General features: G+C 44.3%; 1 protein-coding gene across 2 annotated transcripts in view; it reads left to right on the top strand.

Annotated features, from left to right (window-relative positions):
• The window catches only part of THADA (THADA armadillo repeat containing), a 264934-nt gene that overhangs the window by 210559 nt on the left and 39675 nt on the right, over positions 1-14700 (top strand). For both annotated transcript variants that reach the window (XM_080914535.1, XM_080914534.1), the window contains exons 31-33: positions 12122-12495; positions 13438-13556; positions 14131-14203. In XM_080914535.1, the coding sequence (XP_080770661.1) occupies positions 12122-12495; positions 13438-13556; positions 14131-14203 (566 nt within the window). The remainder of the gene's footprint in view (positions 1-12121; positions 12496-13437; positions 13557-14130; positions 14204-14700) is intronic.

The raw sequence follows: 14700 nt of genomic DNA, 5'->3' as shown, positions 1-14700 counted from the left end.
TGGCTTTCTTGTCCTCACCTCCATGCCCTCTGGAGTTTCTCTTTCTACATACAGAGATGTGCACCCAGACCCCACCACCCTTCGACCTGCAACTGTGCTGATGACCAGGCCCTCACTCTGTGAGCACTTCCTCTCCAGAAATGCATCTCACTGTCTGAATGTAGCCTGGCCCTCCCAACCCTAATCTCATCATTCAGCCCTGTGCTAGGGCTTTGGATTGTCCATGGGGATATGCTCTGCCCATATCCAGTGTGTAAAAACAAGAATGGCATGGCTTTTCCAGTTCCTGGTTGTTTATGGTTGATAGTGATTCTTGCAGAGAACAGTACAGAAGCAAAATCACATTCTCTGGCTTATGACAACACCTCTTAGTTAGTTCTTTCAGTTCTTCACCTATAAAATAAAGGCAATATCCTCAGATCAGGTAGAGTCATAAGAGATCGTGAAAACCCAATAAAAATCATAAAGGGAAGAAAGCTAAGGCTGTAAAACATAGCTGTCTGGAAGTTAATTGACAGCAAAGAAGGGAAGTTATCACATGGAGACAGAGCTTTTGCACTGATCTTTGGGTGTCTTAAACCATTTTCTGTGCTAGAAACATGATAAACAGGCTAACTTATAAAGAACAGATTTCTTTCACTAACCATTCTAGCAGGGAAAGAATGTGATGTCAGCATCTGCTTGACATTGGCGAGGGCCTCCTGCAGTGTCATCCTTGGCAGAGGGCAACAGTGTTGAGAGCGCCCTGGCTCAGGTGTCTCCCCTCTTCTAATAAAACTGCTGTTCTGGATCAGAGCCTCAGTCTTGAAGCTTTCTCTGATGTATGTCATCACCCAGTGTGTGAATTCCCACCCTTTCACTGCCTTATCTAGAGTTTTAGTGGACACATTCAAACAGTAGCCCTGGATATGCTTCCTCCTAGGCTCACCTCCTGTTGCTTACCTGGAAGAAGTTCCTTAACTCCTCCTTCTACACTGCTTCTGGAGCCCAACCAGATTCTGTTGGGCTCACCAGCTGGGAGCCCCTCCTTGCAGTACTCCTTCCTGCAGTTTGTCTGCGATCTAGTAATACCAGAGACCTCTTTGTCTTTTTCTTTTTGTAATTTATGTATTTTATGTATGTGAGTACACCATAGCTGTCTTCAGACACACCAAAGAAAGCATCGGATCTCATTACAGAGTTGTAAGCCACCATGTGGTTGTTGGGAAAGAACAGTCAATGCTCTTAACTGCTAAGTGGTCTCTCCAGCCCCCAGATTCTGTTTCTTAAAGTATATACTTTAGAGCTCAGGCACACTCTCCAGACTGTCTTGTAATACTGACAAGGGGGTAAGATTGGTTAATCCCAGTCCCTCTCAATGGTAGTGAGGCAACAAAAATAGGCCAAGGTATTGAAAGGAGTCTGTCCATGTTGTGGTAAATATTAAAAATTTTAACCTTTTATTCCACACGAGGGCTGTCTCCTGTGGGGCCACATGGCACTGCAGGGTATCTCTAACTTAGTGGCTCCATGCTGCCTCTAAGAACTCAGGTGCAGTTCACTTCACTCGCCTCTGCATGTTGTTTTCACTCACTTTCCTTCACTGCTTGGTATAAACGTGACTCTACAATCATTAACTTAACAAACAGGTTTATAAGTTAAATTCTCAATCCACAAACCCTCTACACAATAAGCTTACAACCAGTGGACAAAGATAGAAACTGCCCATCTAGTTAAGATAAATAGACCCATAGAAGCCCTTAGAAATAATCATAACAACCTTATCAATCTAGAGATGCACGCACGCACGCACACGCGCACACACACACACACACACACAAAGATCTATGTCTGTTTCCATATTGCCTCCTCTCGAATCTTCTTTTTTTTTTTTCTCCTCTTCTTCCTCTTTCCTAGACTTTTCCCTACCTACTTTTCCTTCTCATCCAATGATAGGCTTGACTCACTTTGTTGTATAATGACATCCTACACATCACCCTTTTTGTTTACTTTTTAAAAAAAAAAAAAAACTTTTCTCTCAAATGTAAGCTGTGCACAACTATTACCATTTAAAAATATTCTAAATGACTATGTTTTCTCAAAGTTAATTAGCTTGGATAGGCTATTAAAGTAAATTAGTCTTCAACTCTGTCAGAAATCTGAGAATGGCCAAATATCTGTAAACATAGAAAGCCTAACACAGCTTCCAGAACTTAGACAGGTTGTAGAGACAAATCTCCACTAGCAGTCTCCTGTTAACAACATGTGAGAGCTAGTCTTCAGCCTTCTAGCCCAGGATCACTGATAGATTTTGAAATGCAGAAATCTTGAAGGGCTGATAATTTTGACTCAGCAAAAATTATCAGTTGACTATTCTGCATAATGTGTCCCTTTCTGGACAGTATTAGTCTGTAGATGAAATCTGCAGTTTCTGCCCAGTGGCTGCCTAGCCACAAAGTATACTTCACTTGGAGGTAGACATGCTCAATTTCTTTGTCAGACCCACCAAAGGGAAACTGTAAGGAGCAGATATGTCTCAACAAAAGATAAATAACATTAAATACCATAATTAATGGATTTCTGACGTTTTTGATAACCATCTAACTACAAAAAGCATTTCTGAACAGTTAAGCTGTGACTACTCCTGGCCATTTCTAATTAAAGTATCTCAAAAACATCCTTTTGGCCCCACAGGAGCCAGCGGGAGATGGAGGAAAGTAAGTGAAAACAACACGCAAGGTCAGGTGGAATGAACCTTGCCTGAGTTCTTAGAGGCGGCATGGAGCTGCAAAGTTAGAGAGCTACTCCACAGTGCCATGTGGCTCCACAGGAGCCAGCCCTAGCACAGATTAAAAGGCTAATACATTTTTTATATTTAACACAACACGTTCATCCAGGTATAGTCCTCAGAGTGCTTTCATGGTGTCTCCTGTTGCCTGGAGACATCAGAGAAACCTAAAATCCTTTGTGGGAAAAGGTTAAATTAAAGAGTGGCAAGTGCCAGGGTTTATGATGGTGCTAATCCCTTCCAAATCTTGCAGTGCAGGGCAGTTCTCTGAAGCAGAAGCAGTCTATGTTGGGAAAGAACTGCAAGTTTGTGTCTTCAGTTTGTCCTTGTGTTTGCCTGCAGTATTTCCTGATTGGCTCCCTGTGTTGAGCAAAGGCTAGGTGGGCCAGAGCTGGAAGGAGGTAGTTCAAATGTTGGCCCCTCCCCATGCACTCATCCATTTTGGAATCTTCTGACTCACAAGTTAGAAGGGTTATGCTCATAGTTTATGGCTTAAGAAGGCATTCTTCAAATAGTATACTTAAAGGGCATCCTCTGTTCATCCCCTGCAGCACATAAAGATTCTTTGCTAAAACACACCTGTCTCAGAGCTGCCCTGGCGTACAGACCTGTAATGTTAGCACTTGAAATGCAGGCAAGAGGGTCTGAAGTTCAAAGTCATCCTCAGCTACAGAGTGAGTTCCATGCCAGCCTAAAGCATGACATTTGGGGGAATGAGGGGGGAGATTCTGAGAGCATTCTGACAACCAGAGTATCCTAATTAGAGCAACTGTTGCCGCAATGGAACACCACAAGCAAAAGCAAGCTGGGGAGGAAAGGGTTTATTTGGCTTACACCTCTACATTATACATAGTCCATCACTGAAGGAAGCCAGGACAGGAACTCACACAGGAGGCAGGAGCTGATGCAGAGGCCATGGAGGGGTGCTGCTTACTGGCTTACTCTCCTTGGCTTATTCAGCCTCCTTTCTTATAGAACCCAGGACCACCAGCCCACCAGCCCAGGCATGGCACTACCCACAATAAGTTGGGCTCTCCCATACCAACTACTAATTAATAGAATGCCCCACAGGCTTGCCTACAGTCATCTTATGGAGGTTTTTCTTCATTGAGGTTCCCTTCTTTCAGATGACTTTAGCTTGTGTCAAGTTGATATGAAACTGTCACAATATTACTAGAGGGGATATAAAGAAAGAGGGGGATATATAGGTGATGGGGATCTCTGTGTTTATCTTTGAAGGTGTCAGAGAACTAAAAGCAAAATCTGGCAAGAAAGAGCGAGCCAAGATCAGCTCAGGGAAGACCTGTCTCCAGGTCCTCTTCCAGTTCTTCTTCATGTTTGTAACTAGAAGGGCCTCTGGGGTCAGGATTACAGCTTATTGGGAAAGGTGGAGGATTAAACAGAAGAATGGAATTTCCTTTTGATAAGGAGAAGCCAAAAATTAATAAATCAGTTGAAATTGTTTTTGTAGTTCCTATGGTTTCCTTTCTGTACAAGTATTATTTTTTTAAACTGAGAAATTGCATAACAAGACATTAACATTTACAGAGTACAGATTATTGGCAGATTATTTTTAGACCCAGTTTATCAGCCATTTGAGATAAGAACTTCACTTGGCTCAGATTGAGGATCTCACTGACATGAGAGAAGGTGGGACGCCCCACTGTACACTGAGACTTTCTTAGCCCTTCTTTTAAGGAATGTTGGAAGAAAGTTTAGAACTACTGTGTCTGCAAACTTGGCAGGAGAGGGGTCTTGTGTATCCCAGGATGCCTTGAACCCACTTTGTAGTCAAATGACCTTTAGCATATGATCCTCCTACCCCCACCTCTCCAGAGCTGGGATTGCAGGAGTACACACCTCACCTAGTATATGTGAACTGAGGACCCAATCCAAGAACTTATACATGGCAGGCAAACACTAACAACAGAGACATATCCCCAGCCAGTCTGCAAACTTGTACTAACTTAGCAGTGTGAGAGAATTCAGAGCTTTGCAGAATATGGAAGACAAATTCAGTTTGCGGTGAGGGAGCAGCACATACGGAGGCAAGTGGAATAGGAGCCTCTGAAGTTCAGTGACAGCCCCCAAAGTAACAGTGAGTCTCATTGGGATCTGCTCATAGCTACTCCGAGCCTCCGTTCTGTTTGTTGGCGTTTTCCTCTGTGAAGGAGGATCCTTTCCCATTTATGCCTGTGATTGCTGCTGTCAGTAGACTGCTAGAACTGCACTATAACCATCTCCAGCAGCACCAAGGAAGCATCAGACATTTCAGCCAGCACTGTTGGGCTACTTTAAGTGTCAAAACAGTGAAGACTAGGAACTGTAAATGCCCCTGAGCTCTGTTGCTGAGAACTAGATAAAGACGTTGGCTTCCAATGAGGGTACACTGCAAAAGCAGATACCATTTTGACACTGAGAAGGGTGAATGACCTCAAATGGGCAGAGATAAAGTGCATGTGGCCCCTGCCACTCCGTAACGTCAGTAGTACCTAAAAATTTGTTAGAAAACATGTTGACAGGGTCTCGCTGGATCAGAAACTCTGCAGTGAGCAGCTAAAATTTGAGATGTTAGCCTTCTGAGAGGGTTGGACCTCTGTCTTTTAATTGTTTGTATTCTCATTTATTCATTCTCATTCTCTCTTTTGCTCCTTTTCTTCCCTCATTCTCTTTCTCCATTCCCCCTTCCCGTTATATCCATAATTATGTGGCAGTGATGTCAGCCACAGTTTTTCCTTGTTAAAACTAATGTGCATCTTTGATTTGGGTTCATTTCAGGTAGAAGGGGTGAACTCAGCACCTCAAAAATATAAGATAAATGTGTTTGTGTGTGTGTGTCTGTGTGTGTTTGTGTGTCTCTGTGTGTGTGTTTTCACACATTCTCGCAGTATCCACTCACACATTTAAGACAAGCTGTTGCCATGGAGCCCAGGCTGATCTTGAACTTATGATCTTCTTGTGTCAGCCTCCCTAGTGTTGAGGTTACAGGTGTGTATTACCACATTCAGCTTTATACTGACTTTAAAGAAGCTTTGAGCCAGGGGCAGAGGTACACAGCTATAATCCTAGTACTTGAGAAGCTAAAGAAGGAGTTGGCCTCAAGGCCAACCTTGGAAACATCCATCTCAAGGGCATTTTGGTAAACATTTTTGAGTAGCTCAGACATGTTGATGGTCTGCAAGCAAAGATGAGCTCTTCCTCCCAAACTTGCTTAAGGTGCTGCTTACTTATCCTTCAGAAACTTAGTGGTGTCAGTGCCCCTGACTGGCCAGCTAAAAGTGGCAGATTTGAGACTCTAAGCTGACTTTAGGCACTGTTGTTCTGGGTGAGAGGTAATACTGAAATCCTCAGCCTGGGAACTTTCTGAGACCAACTCAGACAGTGCACCTGAGCTCACAAGAGGACACAGGATAAATGGCTGCTAAGTCGTGACACAAGCATGACTCATGGGGTGGACTCCTTTATTCCACTTTGAGAAATGTATGTTCAAGAGAGCTGATCTTTGCAGATGGACCACCCATAGGAAGCTTATCTCAGCTTCCCCTGAGCTGTCATTCCTAGTGCAGGTCCTGGTGATGCTCCACCAGGCCTTAATGTAGTAAAATCATAGCACGATGACTTCATGGTGCCTTCTTAAAAGCCAAACTGTTTGCATTTCCCTTACGTATGGTGTTATAGCCTGGTGGTAATCTGCTTGGTTGGCATGGATAAGACCCCAGGTCCAACCCCCGGAACTGGAAAACTCTCTGCGCAGCACTGTGTGGTCCCATTTCCTCGTCTCTGAGATGGGGTGGGAGTAGTTGTGCTTTGGTTGTCTTTGTTGACAAGGTCTTACTCTACAGCTCATACTGGCCTAGAGCTCTTCTGCCTTAGCTTCCCAAGTACTAGGATTATACATATAAGCCACCAGATAACAGTAGAGTTTTATACTTTTGGTTTGGTTTGACTTGCTTCAATTTGGTTTTTGAGACAGGGTATAACCCAGGATGGCTTTGAATTCCTGATTCTCCTGCCTACTCCCAAGCATGGGGGTTCCAATAGACACCTGGATGATTATAGCTTTTTAACACTTTTACCTTGCAAAATAAATATTTGGCAACAGGGCTGAACAATAGCTTGACCATTACAGGCACATGCTGCTCTTCCAGAGGGCCTGAGTTTGGTTCCTAGCACCACGGCTGGTGGTTTACAATATCTGTAATTCCAGCTCTGTGGGATCTGGTGCCCACTTCTACCCTCCTCAGACACAGGCATTCATATACACATACACAACACAGACATATTTACACATAATTTAAGATATAAATACCTTTCTTAAATTGGTAACTTAAAACTGTCTGCTCCAAGGCTGGAGAGATGGCTCAGTGGTTAAGAGCACTGACTGCTCTTCCAGAGGTCCTGAGTTCAATTCCCAGGAACCACATGGTGGCTCACAACCATCTGTAATGGGATCTGATGACCTTTTCTGGTGTGTCTGAAGACAGCTACAGTGTACTCACATACAGAAAATAAATAAATCTTTTTAAAAAAAAAAAACTGTCTGATCCATTACCTATGATTTTGTTTTATATTTTTAAGAGTCAGTCTTACTGTATAGCCCAAGCTAGCCTTGAACTCATAGTGATCCCTCTGCCTCTACCTTCAAAGTGCCAGGATTATAGGTATGAGCCACCAGACCCAATAATATTTTTCTGGGTATTATTTCTTCAATGAGGCAAGACATAGCACAGCAGAAGGTAGTTCCTTCCATGTGAATCCAGCCATTAAGCCATTATCTTAAAGACTAGAAATGTACTTTGCTGAGAAGAACAAACAGAAGCATCTGAAGATGAACTCATATTGAACATGAGACTCAGTTACACACTCTTCAGAGACTGAGCAGACCGTGCTCGTGGGAATGTGTGAAGACTTCCCCACAGGCAGAATTGGATTGCCAAAGCCATCTGACCCTCGTACAAATACAGTGGGACCAATCAAACAAGGACGTGGTCCTTTCAGTGAGACCATGACTTCCTGAGGCAAAACCCAATAAGGTTTGAGGTGACAAACAGAAAAGTTAGTTTTAAAATTACTGCCTGCTAGAGAAAGCTATTAAGTTTCAGACCAGGAAGCTACTATCAGGTTTTTGTGCCCTGCCATCAAAAGGCACCCATAAAAAAAAACAAAAATGTAAGTTACCATATGTTGAAATAGACTTTGAACTGAATTTGCTGACACACTTTGTCAGAGAAATCCTGTTGGGAAACCCTGAGGTGAGTGCTGTAGTGCATGTGGAAGCACCGTTGGTAGCTGTCAGTCCCAGGTGTGTACCAGAGTGACCTGGGCCACTTCAAAATTAGACACATTTTCCTAAAGCTCCCCGATGATTTTCACACACCCCCTGGGCTGAGAACCACAGTAGGAAAGGAATTCCATGTTATCTCTGCAGTTGCTCATATTTAAAAGATTGCACACTCTCCCTTTAGCCTCCTGTTGCTCCTGGAGGCCCCCCTAACTCCTCACTGGGTTCTGGAGCACAGTGGGGAGGGTGGTTTTACAGTTTGCACCCATGGGACCTCCGTGCAAGTAGAAGCTGGTCTTTTTAATTCTCTGCTACATCTGAGACTTAAAAGAGACCAAGAACAGAACTATATATGGTGAGCCAACATTATGCTATGAAAGGCCCCTCTGCCTGCCTGCCTGCCTGCCTGCCTGCCTGCCTGCCTGCCTGCCTGCCTGCCTGCCTGCCTGTGGCAGTTGAACATGTTTGTTCATTCTTCTGGATTCTTGGTAACACACTCCTTTAGTGTCTTCCCTAAAGAGAAAATGGTGAATGAACCTCCTTTACCCTATAGGGAAATACTAAGCCAGCATTAGCTGCAGTCTCTACCTACCCAATCTTAAACCCAGAAAACCCTGGGAGAGTTCTCCAGAGTGTGACTGTGCCTGGACATGGAGCAGGGTCTTCTGTCAGCTTCTTAACAAACCAGAAATCTGCACGACCTGAGACCAGCAGAATCCAAACCTACTAGGACCATGTGCGTGTGCTTGAGGGCTGTGGTTTCAAAATGCCTGCGTCAGCAACTGCTATAGCAGCACCTGTAAGGGCTAGAGGGGTGACTTCCTCAGTGAGAATCGTGTCTGTGGTTTGGCCAGGCATGGTGGCTCACACCTGTGATTCTAGTGGGAAGCTGAAGCAGGAGAATTGTCACAAATGTATAGCCAGCTGGAGATACATACCAAGATCTAGGCCAACCAGGGCCTTTTAGGGATAATCCAAAATGTGCTTGGGCTAAATCTAAGTTTGTAGAGGCTTGCCTACACTACCTCAGGCAATCGCTACCTCAGGCTGTAGCACTACATAACCCAAGGATGCTGATTCTCAGCAGTCAGAAGGGTTAGGCTCATCTTCAGCCCTGTGCACACTCAAGGTTAGTATGGGCTACCTGAGACCTTATCTCAGAAATTAGCTAATTAATTGGTTATTAAAACAAAGTAAGTCTGATCCCTCCAGGGGAACCACACTTGTGCTTCAGAAATTCTGCCTGGGCCACAAAGACGGATAAAGGTGCTGGCTTCACAGACCTGAATCTGATCCCTGGTACCTGTGTAAATGTGAACGTTGACAGTCATCTCTACACAGTTGTCCTCTGGCTCCACTGGTGTCCTGTGCATTTCCACCCAGACATGGTAATAAGGGAAATGAGATCTGAGGAAAGCCTTCTTCTGTCATAGTTGTTGAACCACATATTATTTTTTTCTAAGCAGCAGTCTAGAGAATGTGTGACATGAACAGTTTGATGCTTTTCTCCCTCATAGTACAGACCTAAAGCAGGACCCTTGGCTGGTCCTAGAGACCTCCTTCCATCTGTTCTCACCTAGCTCTCATTTTATTTAACGTATGCCTCTCTGTGTGTGGGCACATAAGCATGGTGCCTGTAGAAGCCAAAATGGGGTTTCAGATCCACATCCAGGGCGTGGGTGCTGGGAACTGAACTCGGGTTATCTGCAAGAACAGCAAATGCTCTTTGCAGCCCTGAAAGATACTTTAATACTTTAAATACTTTTAATACTGTTCTTGGCAGTACCTATTACACTCTTGTTGGTCTTTCTTCCAGCTTTTATGCTTTTTTACCCATCTTAGGTGGTTACTACTGTGATAAAACACCATCACCAAAGTAAGTTGGGGAGAAAAAGGTTTATTTTATTCAATGTACACTTCCATATCACTATTCATCACTAAAAGAAGTCAGGACAGGCAAGCAGGGCAGGAACCTGGAAGCAGGAGCTGAGGCAGGACCTTGCTGCTTACTGGCTTATTCCTCATGACTTGCTCTACCTACCTACTTTGAGAAGCCACAACCACCAGCCCAGGGATGGGACCACCCACAATGAGCTTGGCCCTCCCCTCTGGATCACTAATTAAGAAAATACCCTACAGCTGGATCTGATAAAGGTATTTTCTCAATCTCAGTCCCTCCTTCCCAGTGACTCTAGCTTGTGTTATGTTGACATAAGACTAACCAGCTTATTACCTTTCATTTCATTGATGACTTGGGACAAATAACTTACCCTCTGTCTTGACTCATCTGTAAAAAGGGAATGATAATAGTGGTGCTGCTTTTTTCACGAGTTGCTAAATGGGTAGGGAACACCCACCAGTGTCGACTTTATAGCAGATTTTATCCACAGTCCACACAGTATGCAAAAGACAACTGTAAAAAGTCTCAGATGTCTACTGTCCTAAAATTGCTAGTGAGTCAACCATAGGAACCATGGTACATACTGCCTATCATGTAGTTTTATCATTATAAAATACTGTATGTATATTATTTAATAGATAGTTTTCCTTGTCATGTCTGAATCTTTGTATGTCCCAGAGTACTCCATGGGCACCAGCTCCATGGAACACCAAGTGTCTGTACACAAGGGACCTTCAAACATGTTCCCCTCTCAAGACCCCAGGGAAAGCAAGCTGATTCTGTGTGTCCCGCTCTGCAGGCCAGGAGACCATATGCTCTGCCTGGAACATCTCCTACAGACAGTAGATTACTCAGAAAAATTATACAAGTTGGTCCAAGCAGATCTGGGTTTTAATTACATTTGGGTTTACTGGTTTGGTATGGTTTTCTGAAAGAGGATCTTTCTATGTGGCCTAGGCTGGCCTGAACCTTGCTGTCCTCCTGCCTCAGCCTCCAGCCTGTTGGGATGATAGTCAAGTACTACCAACTTAGTTCTTATGACACTTTTTAAAGATTGATTATTTCATGCATATGACTGTTTTTCTTGCATGCATGTATGTACACCATATAAGTGCCTGGTGCCCTTGAAGGTCAGAAGATGCTCCTGGAACTGAAATTGTGAGCCAGCCTGTATATAGGTGCTATGAACTAAACCTGGGTCTCTGCATGACCAGCATGTGCTTCTCTCTAAGCTGTCTCAGCCCTTGTAAGGAGCAGAACTCTGAGCCATGCTTCTGACTTTAGTCAGTGAAATGTTGTCCACACAGTGCAGTGGATGAAGAGGGAGGGATTATTCCTGACAGTTTACTAAAGGAGAGCTGTACCTTACTTCACATGCACCCAGAGCCAGTTCATGTGTGACCAGCCCTTCTAGTCTTCATTCCTGGGTGTACTCAGAGTGCACTTGAATAGACTTTTCTTAATCTTCACAACTAAAAAGCAGAACATAAAACTTAACAGGTAGATAAGGTTTAGTAGAAATTAATAAAAAGAACAAGCTGACTTAAGCCCCAAATACAAGGCAGCTCCCCTCTCGGTGGTCATGGGAGAGTCTGTGACTTCTACTAACTCTGCATCAGGCTCAACAGTGAGCCAGAGATGCTAACGGCCCTGCTGGATAAATAATGCAGGATATGACAGTTCTGTGCTCCAAATTAGAAGAGGGTGAGATCTGCCCATCACAGTGCAGCTGGAACAGGAAGGGGAGTCCCCTGTGATGGGAAGGAAATAGAGATTTTCATCTGAAGAACACAGAGAGAGTAAAATAATGGTGTTCAGATGCCTCTAGGGTTACCATGAAAAGGGCACAATTGGGCCACTCTGTGGAGTCCTAGAAAAACCTGTGTGACAGGTACTAATAGTGAAGTGTGCTGTCTTGTGAGCTTCAGGGCACTGCAGGATCCAACCCAGAGCCTCTGGTGCATTACAGGGGAACCCAAGTCCTACAGGAAGTCTGGACTTTTCCCCTGGGCATTTCTGGGGCTTTCAGTTAAGGTTTGCATTTGTTGGGTGTCCAGAAGAGGTGCAGGGGGATCATTTTCTAAGATGGTTCCCATTCCCGTGTATCCTTTTCTGGAAAAAGAAAAGAAAAGAAATGAAATTACTACTTCTTTCTCTGCTTTTTTACTTCTAGCTCTGGAGAGTCTTGGCTTCTGGGAAGATGTGAGAAGAGTTATCTTGGAATCAGAGCTGATTACGGGGTTCCCCTGGACATTCAAGGTTCCAGGCCTGCCCCAGTACCTGCAGAGTCTTACCAAACTAGCCATCCCTGAAGTGTGGGCATCGCTGGCTGAAGCTCAAGGGCAGGCAACTGCCATTCCTCTCTCCTTTTCTCAGCTTCTGGAGTCTTCCTTTCCTGAAGTGCGCCTGCTAGCCCTGGATGCTCTGCTGGAGAGGGCAACATCCTCTGAACAGGGACAGAACGGGCCGCCTCCCTTGCTCTACAGTATGGGAGAGGAGTTCCTGCTGCTGGCAATGAAGGAAAACCACCCAGGATGTTTCTGCAGGGTAGGCTCTCTGCTGCACTGACACCGTCTGTCCTACATTTTAGAAACCACCAGGAAGATACAAATGAGATCAAGTCAGGCCTGTACTATCTGGGGCAACAGAGAGTAGCTTAGCATCCCAAAGATCAGGGCTCTATACATTGCTTGGCTTATATAGAGAGCCCTAAGATGCCAGTGGTACTTACAAAGATTTATTGGTGATAGGTCAAACCACTCTGCCTTCAGGAAAGTCATTGGAAATTGCCTGTGTGGGTGAAGAGACAGTACTGTGGGTAGTGCTTCCACACAAGCCTGAGGACCAAAATTCAGATCTCCAGCACCGATGTCAATGCCAACTGGGTTTGCAGCCCACCTGTTATGCCAGCACACGGGGATGAAGATGGGGTTCTGGGGAAAGCTGGCTGGAGAGACTGGCCAAACCAAGGGCAGTGAGAGACCACAGAGAATGGTGAAGGGAAACAACTGATGCCATCTCTGGCCTTCATTAGCTGCACACAGGTCAGGGGTCTTTTTTACAGGCAGACGGCTACCTGGAAAGTCTAGTTAAAATGAACGTGCAATTCAGATATTAAGGAGACTGGGAGATAACTGAGCTACAAGTTCAAAGGTTCAAAGGTAGCCTGAGTACTTAGTGAGACCCTGTCTCAAAATTAAATAGTAAAAAGGAGGGAAGGAAATCTGTTTGCTCTAGCATATGTGAGACCGTATGGGCAGCTATCTTTGATGTTGGGTCACCAAGGACCCTCAGGCTTGTCATTGCTCTACCCTTCCTCAGTTTCTCAAAGATGTTAGGAAGGAAAGAAGTCAGTGAAATTTGGTGGCCTTCTGAAAATAGATTCCCCCTAGATCTCCCTTCCTTATTGTTAAAAGCAATCTTGACTTAGGAGCACAAGACTTTCCCCGGTGTATTTCTTTACCTTGTTTTCTTGCATTTGACTCATAGGTCCTGAAGATTCTCTATCACTTGAATCCCAGTGAATGGCTTCCCCAAACAGAATGCTATGTTCACCTCTCCCCAAAGGAGTTCCTGATCTGGACTATGGATATTGCTTCCAATGACAGGTTTGCCCCAGGGATTTTGTGCAGTCTTGGTATACTATATCCCTTCAGTCATTATACAGGGAGCCTGCTCACTGTACTCCCTAAGAGCTCAGATACTGAGCTTCCTTCTAAGCCTCAGCCTAGGAGCTGTGTTCTAAACTCTACTGACAGAAGTGTCAGGTTTTCACACTAGGAATCAAAAAGTATAAGCTGTTGTAGAAGCAGGAAACAAATCTACAAATATCATGAACTGTCCACATAAGCATTTGTACATAAAATGTGTTAAATTTGGGCCTGGAGATATAGCTCAGTTGGCTGAGTGCTTATCTAGCATCTGCAAAGCCCTAGCTAACTCCTAGCACCACAAAAATCAGAGTAGTAGCACACACACCTGCAATCCCAGTACAGAGGGAGGTAGAGATTCGAGGATCAGACGTCCAAGGTCAGCCTTGTGTGCACAATGAGTCTGAGGCTAGTTTGGGTTATGTAATACCCTTTCTCATCTTAAGTGTTTTACCTGACTTGTGTATGTGGTAGTTGTTGAGAATTTGTGGGCATGTGTGTGCCTATGTGTTAATTTTCTTCTATTTTCCAGATCTGAAATCCAAGGTGTATCTCTGAGGCTTGCCTCCAAAATAATTGCCTACCATGTGCAGAGTTGTGAGAAGGTGAGGCTAATTCTGTACTTGTCCTGAGGCCTGGGATTTTACCCCAAGGGTATCAGTAAAAGGTAACAATCCTAGTAGGCATGATCGTAGAAATGTCACTTGTGCTGAAGTCTTACTTTGGGAATCACGTGCAAGGACTCTGAACTTATGTTTTTTTCTCTCTTGTTTTAGCCATTTTTGACTAGAGCCTTTCAGAGTGACAGTCCCCAGCACACACACGGCCATTGCTTCCTCCCCATTTCTGTACTAGACTGTACTCAGGAGCTAGTATCAGCAGCTGAGAACCTCAGTTCAGATTCATAGAGTCAATTCTAAGAATATTTAGCATTACAATTTATAAACTAATAAGTCTGATGATATTTTACACTGGCTGAAGGTGGGGTAGGTGTCCTACTGTGTAGCTGGGCAGTATTTGAACCAGGTTCCACGTGTGTCCTACCTGTTCCACATGCTCTTTGAAGGTGAAGGGGAGCCAAAGTAAGCAAAACAGCTTTGTA

Source organism: Micromys minutus (genome assembly GCF_963924665.1).
Source record: "Micromys minutus genome assembly, chromosome: 3".
Lineage (NCBI taxonomy): Eukaryota > Metazoa > Chordata > Mammalia > Rodentia > Muridae > Micromys > Micromys minutus.
This window is presented reverse-complemented; position numbering and strand designations above follow the sequence as displayed.